This window comes from Erinaceus europaeus, chromosome 23 (genome assembly GCF_950295315.1).
Source record: "Erinaceus europaeus chromosome 23, mEriEur2.1, whole genome shotgun sequence".
Classification (NCBI taxonomy): domain Eukaryota; kingdom Metazoa; phylum Chordata; class Mammalia; order Eulipotyphla; family Erinaceidae; genus Erinaceus; species Erinaceus europaeus.
The window spans coordinates 5,024,569-5,035,628 of record NC_080184.1 but is presented as its reverse complement, the minus strand read 5'-3'; the positions used below and the strand labels follow the sequence as shown (position 1 = coordinate 5,035,628).

At 42.1% G+C, this 11,060-nt stretch overlaps 1 protein-coding gene across 1 annotated transcript in view; it reads right to left on the bottom strand.

Moving 5' to 3' along the window:
- The window catches only part of LOC103123661 (vomeronasal type-2 receptor 116-like), a 30,634-nt gene continuing 19,574 nt past the window's right edge, over nt 1-11,060 (bottom strand). Inside the window, exons 5-7 of the mRNA XM_060182437.1 lie at nt 8,122-8,242; nt 3,914-4,792; nt 1-41 (exon numbers count right to left, since the gene is read on the bottom strand). Of these exons, the coding sequence (XP_060038420.1) occupies nt 1-41; nt 3,914-4,792; nt 8,122-8,242 (1,041 nt within the window). The remainder of the gene's footprint in view (nt 42-3,913; nt 4,793-8,121; nt 8,243-11,060) is intronic.

The following is an 11,060-nucleotide window of genomic DNA, read 5'->3' as shown; positions in this document are numbered from 1 at the left end:
TCATCTGTAGGAAGACTCTAATATCTTTCCCTCTCTGTTTCCTTTTGTGATATAGCCAGCTGAGAATGCTGAGATCACATAGGTGAAGCTCCATCAAGGTCAGCGTTTGCATAAATGCACAAAAAATACAAAATGTAATAAGTAGAGAGAGACAGAGAGGACCGGAAGCTTGCGCAGTAAGATGCACTCCTTACCTGGGGTTGGACTCCCAGAAGTACATGTGAGTACCAAGGATGGGAGCATTGCTTTTGGTGACTTATTCTAGCTCTGCCCTTGAGAGCAGATGGCCTTTACAGAGAGACGGAGACTCATCCAGGAATCAAGAAAGATGTACTGAGAATACCACAAAAAATGTTTTAAGAGGGGACCAGGTGGTGGCGCACCTGGTTGAGTGCAGATGTTACAGTGTATAAGGATGCAGGTTCAAGCTCCTGGTCCCCACCTGCAGGAGGGAAGCTTCACCAGTGGTGAAGAGGTGTCTCTCTGTCCCTCTCTCCTTTTCTTTTTTTTTTCTTTTTAATTTTTTTAAAAGATATTTTTAAAATATTTATTCCCTTTTGTTGTCCTTTTTTATTGCTGTAGTTATTACTGTTGTTATTGATGTCGTTGTTGTTGGATAGGACAGAGAGAAATGGAGAGAGGAGAGGAAGACAGAGGGGGAGAGAAAGATAGACACCTGCAGACCTGCTTCACCGCCTGGGAAGCGACTCCCCTGCAGGTGGGGAGCCGGGGGCTCGAACCGGATCCTTACGCTGGTCCTTGCGCTTTGCGCCACCTGCGCTTAACCCACTCGCTGAGCTACCGCACGACTCCCTCTCCTTTTCTATCACCTCTCATCCCTCTCGATTTCTGGTTGTCTCTATCCAATAAATAAAGAAGATTAAAAATAAAGATTTTTAAGAAGTTGTGGTATGTGTATTTAAGATGGAATACTACTTGGCTGTTAAAAGTATTGAAGTTTCCTTTGCATCATCTTGGGTAGAACTAGAAAACGTCATGTTGAGTGAGTTAAGGCAAAGAAAGAAGGACAGTACTGAATGATTTCACTTATAATAAGCAGGACCTAGGAAATCGGGGCAGGAAGAGAGACGACAGAGAAACATGACACAAGGCAAGGACCTCTGGGGAAAGGGGAGGGAGGGACAGGTGGGAGAGAACTTTGGGGGCCAGGTGAAGCAGGATAGTAGGTGTATCTTTGTCTCTCTATCTCCCCTACCCCTCCCAATTTCTCTATCCGATAATAAATAAATGAATAAAGTATTTTTTAAAAAAATGTTTCAGAGAGGGAGTCTGGCGGTAGCGCAGCGGGTTAAGCGCACGTGACGCAAAGCGCAAGGATTGGCGTTAGGATCCGGGTTGGAACCCCAGGCTCCCCACCTGCAGGAGAGTCGCTTCATAGGCGGTGAAGCAGCTCTGCAGGTGTCTGTCTTTCTCTCCCCCTCTATCTTCCCCTCCTTTCTCCATTTCTTTCTGTCCTATCCAACAATGATGACATCAATAACAATAATAACTACAACAATGAAACAAGGGCAACAAAAGGGAAAATTAAAAAAATGTTTCAGAAAATTGTGACTCAGAAGGTGAAGATGTGGATTGAATTTCTCATGAGGCCGTGAATTTAGATCTGATTCTCTCCTCTTGTTCTCTTAGATAAATAATATGAGAATCAAATAATAATAATAATGTGGTCCGGGAAGTGGTGCACTGGATAAGGCTTTGGACTCTCAAGCATGAGGTCCTGAGTTCAATCTCCAGCAGCACATGTACCAGAGTGATGTCTGGTTCTTTCTCTCCTATCATTTCTCATTAAAAAATAAAATATTAAAAAAATCAGTGTGATTCCTGGGCAGTGGCTCACTCCCCTGGCTTAATGTGCCTTTTTTTTAAAAAAAAAATAATTTATTTATTCATGAGAAAGATAGGAGGAGAGAAAGAATCAGACATCACTCTGGTACATGTGCTGCTGGGGATCGAACTCAGGACCTCACGGTTGAGAATCCAATGCTTTATCCACTGTGCCACCTCCTGGACCACAATATGCCTTTTAAACAATATTATTTTCCTGTGTTCTGCGAGGTTACATGGTACATAATGTGTTAAAATTTCAAGCATAAGGTCCCAAATGGATTCTTAGTGTCCTGTGTGAAAGTGGTGCAAAGTTCTTCCTGTTTTAAACATAGAATCAGGCCAGTGGGCACCAGGGCCCCTACAAGGATTCTGGTTAGAGTCTGCAGGGGGAGACACTTCACAAGCAGTGAAGCAGGTCTGCAGGTGTCTCTCTCTTCCTTTCTATCTCCCCTCTTCTCTCAATTTCTCTCTGCCCTATTAAAAAGAAAATGGTTGCCAGGAACAGTGGATTCCCAGTGCTGGCACTGAGCCTCAGTGATAACCCAGGAGGCAAGAAATAAATAAAAAAGTAATGACTTTTAGACTTCATGAAATCTATAATACTTATCAGGGGGAAAAGTTGGCATTAGATTTTAACGATTAAGTGACGAGAGCATGGTGGCTCTAAAAGATTTCTCAGGCCCAAGGACCCAAGGGCTTTCTGGCCTGCCATCCTGTCGATCATTATTAAATCAATAAAAAAATAATTGGGGACCGGTCAGTTGCAGAGTGGGTTAAGCACACATGGCATGAAGCACACGGACCGGTAAGGATCCCAGTTCAAGCCCCCCAGCTCCCCACTTCACCGCGGTGAAGCAGGTCTGCAGGTGTCCTATCTCTTCCCCTCCCTGTCTTTCCCTCCACTCTCGATTTTCTCTGTCCTATCCAGGAACAACAGCAGCAGCAACAACAATTAAAATAATAATATCCACGAGAGTAACAAAAATGGGAAAATTGGTCTCTGGGAGCAGTGGATTTGTAATGCAGGCCCCGAGTTCCAGTGATAACCCTGAAGACAAAATAAATAAATAAATAAATAAATCCTAGGTGGAATAGAACATTTTGAAATTTTATGGAAGCGACAAAAGCAAAAATCTGCGAAAGCACTAAACGTCATTAAATTGTTCTGATTAAATGATCCACAGAATTTCTTTACTCAATTCAGAAAGTTGTTCACATGAGAATGATGATATGTATGTCCACTTGTTAGGGGAATCTACTAATAATCAATATGACCAAGGCAGGTGGGGGTGAAGAAAGAAAGATTTATTACACACAGGCAGAGAGTACAGGTTCTGTCACTCTGGGCCCTGAATTAAGTTCACCGTTTTCAGCTGATCTTGGATGGACCTTGAAAAAATTCATGTTAAGTGAAATAAGTCAGAAACAGAAGGATGAATATGGGATCATCTCACTCTCAGGTAGAAGCTGACAAACAAGATCAGAAGAGAAAACACAAGTAGAACCTGAACTGGAATTGGTGTATTGCACCAAAATAAAAGACTCTGGGGTGGGGTAGTACAGGTCCAAGAAGGATGACAGAGGACCTAGTGGGGGTTGTATTGTTATATGGAAAACTGGGGAATGTTATGCATGTACAAACTATTGTATTTACTGTTGAATGTAAAACATTAATTCCCCAATAAAGAAATTAACAAAAAGATTTATGTGAATTTTACATGTTGAACCTTTTTTCCAGTCCCACCATGAAAATATATTTTAAATCAAGCATTAAGACAAAAACAACTCTGAGTGACAAGAAAATGCAAATCAAGAGTGGGGGAATCTGCTGTAGTACATGTGTTCATGCACCTACATGGTTAACTGATGACATTTTCACACAGTGACTCAATTAGAAATGGAGAAGGAGACTACTGGGAAATTCACATGGTAGTTTCACTTACATAGTAGTAATGAAGTTAAAGACATATCCATTCATTTGTTCAAAGTCTTTAAAACGTGACAAGTATAAGGTGTAAAGCCTAAGAACGTGCATTTCTCCAGCGGCCTGTCTTATTCAGTAAACTTTTGGAAAAGTTCTTGTCAGGTCTGATCAGAATAATGTAACACTTGGGAGCAAAGATGCACACTAGGAGACCAGCACTGGAGGCCAAGATGGAGAAGATCTCCAAGGCCACCATGAGCTTGCCCTGGGCACCGTGGTAGACAGGTAGAAAGGTCACCCAGACGCTGCAGAACACCAGCATGCTGAAGGTCAAGAACTTGGCTTCATTGAAGGCGTCAGGCAGGTTGCGGACAAGGTAGGACAAGGAGAAGCTGACCAGGGCCAAGGAACCCAGGTAGCCCAGCACACAGTAGAAGGCGGTGACTGAGCCCTTGTCACACACGATGAGCAAGTGCCCGGGCTCAGAGCGTGTGTCTACATCAATGAAGGGGGGAGACAGTCCCAGCCACATGCCACAGATAACCACTTGGACAAGAGTGCAGATGGGAATGACATAGTTAGAAGCCCCTGATGCCAACAGCCACCTCATGGTTCTTCCCGGCTTCATGGATTTGAATGCCAACAGCACAACCATGGTTTTTGCCAACACAGTGGAAAGAGCCACAGTGAACACAAGTCCAAATGTGATTTGCTGGAGGATGCAGGTGACTGGGTGTGGATGTCCAATGAAGAGAAAGGAGCAGAGGAAGCAGAGGAGCAGGGAGATGAGCAGGATGTAGCTGAGAGTCCTGTTATTGGCCTTGACTATGGGGGTGTCTTGGTGCTTCACAAAGACCCACAGAACCCCAGCTGTGAGCATAGAGAAGCACAAAGCTGTGCAGGCCAGAGCCATGCCCAAGGAATCTTCAAAGGACAAGTAGGTCACCAGTTTGGGGAGACAGCGGGTTCTTTCTTGGTTTGAATATTCTTGATCTGAGCACTTGGTGCACTCCTGTACATCTGGAGAAATAATAAAAGTCTCACTGATGTTACAGAGCATTTTTTCTAAACCCTCCTGCACTGCTTGTGGAAATGCAAACTGGTCCAAGCTGTGTTGAGAGCTGTCTGGAGAACTCCCCAAAGGCTAGAAATGGACATACTCTATAATGGGCAATCTCTCTCCTTGGCCTTTGTCTTAAGAAGGCAAACACATGATCCAAAGAGATCTATGTATGTCTATGTTCATAGCAGAACATTTTGCAATAGCCCAAACTTGGAGGCAACCTAGATGTCCAACAGTTGATGTGTGGGTAGGAATGTTATGTATATAAACACAATATTCTACTACTCATCTGTTAAGAGTGATGAAGTCATCTTCTTCACCTGAACTTACATGTATCTTGTAGGAATCCCTTTAAATGAGATAAATCCATAATATAAACATGAATATGGATTTATCTCATGGCCAGGACTAAAGAAAAAAAAATCAGAGAAAACACAACATAAAATTTGGACTGTTGGTGCTTTAGAAAAGAGAGTAGAGAGAATGTTTCAGGGATGGGGGCGGTGGGTAGAGGGTTTCAGATCCTGGTACACAATGGACCTAATTGATGGAGTGTGAGAGTGAGAGTGTTTTGCAGACACCTATCTTTGTGAGTTTAGGAAGTGTACCCATAGTGGCCGGGTGGCGGCGCACCTGGTTGAGCACATGTATTACAATGCACAAGGACCTGGGTTCGAGCCCTCAGTCCCCACCTGCAGGGGTAAAGCTTTAGAAGTGCTGAAGCAGGGCTCCAGGTGTCTCTCTGTCTCTCTCCCTCTATCACCCCCTACCCTCTTGATTTCTGGCTGTCTCTATCCAATAAATAAAGAAATAAAAAAAAAGTGCACCCATGTGTCAACAACTATGGTATAAACCATTAGCTTCTCAATAAAAAATAAAAAAATATATAGATTTAAGAAGTTTTACTTTTGTTATAGTTTTTTTTTCATTGTGTATAGCACTCTCATCTATATCACCTAAATTGTGATTTCCTGTTCCTGACCCAGGAATCACGTTTTCAAATGCCAAAAGTGTGACTGAGTCTATTCAAATACTATCTTCAGCTGCAAAGTGACTGACTGCAAAGTGGAAAGGACTGACTGGACTAAACTGAAGCTATTTTCCTTACATTGATCATTTATAGACCCATTGGCTATAATTGGATATGCACAAATAATACCTGGGGACAGTAAAAGGAGATCCCCAGGGGAAGTACATTGTGACAACAATTATGGCAGATTTAGCTCTAGGGAAAAATGTTTATTGATAAAGAAGGTCAAAACAGGGAAATGGTCAAAATACAGACATGTCTGGAAGTTGTGAGGAGCCTCACAAAGCATTAAGCCAGCTCCCCCTGGTCTACCCTGCATTGCTGATGCTATGGCCTATCTGCATAATCATTGTTTTGCCTGGGAGATTCCCACCCATTCCATTCCTTTGATCTGTCTTCTTTCTAACCTCTGGACCCTAGCAACAGTTGTTGGGGGGAGGGGGTTACAATTTCCAGCCCCTCTCACCTTTCTCCACCCCTTTCCTAGCCATGTATGGTATTGTCAGGCCACTTCCATTTCTGTCTTGGCTCTTCTGTGTCCTGACCTGAAGGAGGGTGGGCATGCAGACTCAGAGGCTGTTGCAGGCCATTGTGGTTGGCACCACGTGGCTTTAGCAGGTGTACTCCCGCCCAACTCTGGGGCATTCACATGAATAAAGATTTGAATTGCCTTGCCACCTCAATCTTGGTTCCTGGGTCATCTCTCTCTCCCACGACGCTAGCCTGACACAGATGGTCATTTCAAGGGAAAATTTAGACTACTCCAGACCCAGGAAACTTTCAAGGGTAGATATAGGCTACCCCAGACCCAGGAAACTTTCAGGAGGGAAGATTAGGATGCTCCAGACCTAGGGAACTTTTTAAAGAATACATACCTATAATAATAATGATGATGATGATGATGATGATGTTTAAGGTTATCCTGATGTTAATGAAAACTACTATACACGATATCTGTATCCTTGATGTTAATGAAAATATCTTACATGATGCCAACTATATCTGGGCAAAAAGTCTTTAAATAATAAACCTCTGCAGACAGAGAGCAGAAGTGCCTCTCTCCTGCACTTGGAACAGCTGATGTGCCTCTCACTTCATTCATTTCACTGACTCCCCCTTTTCTGAAGGGACCCTGAGTAACCTGCTGGGGCTGGCTCCTGGCAAAGCCCTTGGTGTCCACCTGCAGGGGGAAACTTAATGACTGGTGAAATATATATATATATATACATATATATATATATATATATGTATATATATATATATTCCCCTCCCCTCTTAATTTTCTCTCTGAACTAGAAAATGAACAAATATTTAGAAGAACAAACAGTGAGAAACACATGATAAAATGCTCCATGTCTCTGATTGTCAGAGAAATGCAAATAAAGACAACAATGATATACCACTTCACTCCTGTGAGAATGTCATACATCAGAAAAGGTAGCAGCAGCAAATGCTGGAGAGGGTGTGTGGTCAAAGGAACCCTCCTGCACTGCTGGTGGGAATGTCAATTGGTCCAACCTTTGTGGAAAATAGTCTGGAGAACTCTCAGAAGTCTAGAAATGGACCCACCCAATGATCCTGCAATTTCTCTCCTGGGGATATATCCTAAGGAAGCCAACACACCCATCCAAAAAGATCTGTGTACACATATGTTCTTGGCAGCACAATTTGTAATAGCCAAAACCTGGAAGCAACCCAGGTGTCCAACCACAGATGAGTGGCTGAGCAAGTTGTGGTATATATATACAATGGAATGTTACTCAGCTATAAAAAATGGTGACTTCACCGTTTTCAGCCAAACTTGGATGGACCTTGATAAATTCATGTGAATTGAAATCAGTCAGAAACAGAAGGATGAATATGGGATGTGCTCACTCTCAGGCAGAAGTTGAAAAACAAGATCAGAAAATAAAACACAAATAGAACCTGAACTGGAATTGACATGTTGCACCAAAGTAAAAGACTCTGGGGTGGGTGGGTGGGGAGAATACAGATCCATGAAGGATGACAGAGGACCTAGTGGGGGTTGTATTGTTATATGGAAAACTGGGAAATGTTATGCATGTACAAACTATTGTATTTACTGTCAAATGTAAAACATTCCCCAATAAAGAATTTTTTTTAAAAAAAGAACAAACAAATAAAAAAATTAATGGAGAACACTGATGAACTTGAATATAATGGTCAATGTCTAGCTTTCACTTTGAAATGAACTAATAAAGGTTATTGAGTACATAGGATTAGCCATACTCACACCTTTCTGCTGTGAAATCTCTCCCTTTGGACAGAAGACACATCTAAAGCAACAGATATTTGTTTCATTTGCAACTTTCTTGAATCCTGGACCACAGCTCTGGGTACAAACTGATTGTGGAGGCTGAAGTAGGAAAAAAAAAAAGAACTTTTGTCACCATTTTATACATTTCTGAAGCTATAATTTTTTCCCCACCATAGTACGGCAGAGCTTCTTTTTTGTATTGCAGTAAATCCCTAGCACTGCAAAAACGGTATCATCTGTTTTCCATCTACACCATGCCTCGTGAGCTTAATGTGCCTTAATGTGCAGCTTGGCGATACGAGAATCTGGCATGAAGCTCAGCCAGTCTATCTTGGCGTCACTCTCGATCGCACTCTGTCATTTCACAAACATCTCATAAAAACTGCAGCAAAGGTGGGCGCGAGGAATAACATCATTGCAAGACTGGCCAGCTCCTCATGGGGCGCGAGCGCTTCCACACTACGATCATCATCTCTGGCATTATGCTATTCCACTGCAGAATACTGTGCCCCAGGATGGTTCCGTAGCCCCCATGTCCACTTGGTCGATTCCAAATTATATTCCTCCATGAGGATAATTTCTGGAACCATCCGTTCCACCCCAGTTCCATGGCTGCCAATTCTTAGCAACATTGCCCCGCCAGATATTCGTCGGGATGCGGCATCATCTAAGTTCATTTCCCACGTCTACACTCGACCGGGCCTGCCAATATATGCGGATATCTTCGCCCACCCTGTCCAACGCTTGACGTCTCGTCACCCAATCTGGTCCCCTACGCCTACACTGAACTTCTCTGTTCCAGACTCTTGGAAACAGAGTTGGCAGTCAGCTGAGGTAAAGAACAAACACCTCATCACAGACCCCTGCAAGCGTCAACCTGGCTTTGACCTGGCATGTTATGATCGGTCCCTCCTCAATCGCTATCGAACAGGCCATGGCCAGTGAGCCGCTATGTTCCATCGCTGGGGAGCCAGAGACGACCCGAACTGCCCCTGCGGCTTACAGACAGACTATGACCCACATAGTCAACGACTGCCATCTCTCCAGATTCAAAGGAGGTCTCGAAACTTGACATCAGGCTCAACCTGACGCTGTTGACTGGCTACGGAAGAAGGGCAAGTGCTAGAAGAAGAATTGCAGTAAATGTAGTTATTTTGAGTGACATACAGCTCAGGATTGTGAATTATACTCACTTTGCTGCAAACCCCATTTCCAGAACATTTTCATCTTGTAAAAGTGAAATTCCTAGAAGCCAACCTAACGAACGTCAGGGAATATCTCATTGTAGTTTTGATTGGCAGTACTATGCTAATTAATGATACTGAACATATTTTGTAACTAAAATCATTTGCACGTCATTTTTAGAAAGAAAGGGGATGGGTGGTGGTGCACCTGGTTGAGTGCACATGTTATAATGAACAAGGATGCAGTTTCAAGCCCCCAGAAAGCTTTATGAGTGGTGAAGCAGTGTTACAGGTGTCTCTCTGTCTCTCCCTGTCTATCACTTCCTTCCCTCTTGATTTCTGGCCATCTCTATCCAATAAATAAAGATCACTTAAAAAGAATTTTTTAAAAAACGATAACAAAAAAGAAATAACTATTTGAAGTCTGACATATGAAGAAATGTATGATTTTTATTTTTTTTCCACTGAGGGATTTGTCATCTGGTCTTGACAATCAGCTTATTATTTGTATGACTTGCAAATGCTACCTGCCATTCTAGAAGCCACTTATACCCTCCCACCACCACCGTAATTTTCTTTGATGCACACACTTTATTTTCATTTTTATTAGGGGTTTAGTATTGATCTACAAAACTCTAAGATAACAGAGGTATAGTTGTACACTTTCCTTACCATCAGAGTTCTGTATCCTCATTCCCTAAATTGGAAACTTCACTAGTTCTTCCAAAATAGCAAATATGGGTTGAGTATTATTTCTAGAAATATATATATATATATATATATATATATATATATATATATATTCCCCCCATTTTTCTATGATCCTGTCTTCTCTTCCTTTCTAACTCACACCTCCTACCTCTGAGTATACTTTCTTTTTCTGTTTTCTCCCTCTGTTCTCTTTGGGTCCTGATGGAATTGAAGTTCACAGCCTTCTGGTGATCTTCCCCTAACATTTACCCCTCTGGGAATATGGAACAAATTTCTTTATAGGAATACAATAATTTTATTTTAGAATAATTATTTAAATGTGGGCCATAAAATAATTGAAGAAAAAGTAGGTATTCCAATGGTTGTAATACAATTAATGGCATTGAACAGTCTTTGTGGAAGAAGAATAAGAATTCAGATACTGGGGAGTTGGGAGGTAGCGTAGCAGGTTAAGCCTACATAGTGCAAAGCACAAGAACTGGTGTAAGGATCCGGGATTGAGCCGGATAATAATAATCCAAATAGCATGACAAACTTTAAAATATGTATTTATATTTTAAAGTTTGTCACATATTTTAAAAGTTTGTCACATGTTAAAATAACACATAATAAAAAAACACATGTTTGATTTTTTAAAAATTTTATTTATTTATTTTCCCTTTTGTTGCCGTTGTCTTTTTTTATTGTTGTTGTAGTTATTGTTGTTGCTATTGATGTTGTTGTTATTGGATAGGACAGAGAGAAAGGGAGAGAGGAGGGGAAGACAGAGAGGGGAGAGAAAGACAGACACCTGCAGACCTGCTTCACCACCTGTGAAGTGACTCCCCTGCAGGTGGGGAGCCGGGGGCTGGAACCGGGATCCTTACGCCGGTCCTTGCGCTTTGCGCCACCTGCGCTTAACCCTCTGCACTACCGCCCGACTCCCTATTTGTTTGATTTTATATACATATATATTTTAAAGTTTGCTTTATTTTAATTTTCGTATCGCCAGCTCAACATGTTAATATCATTCAGACACCTAG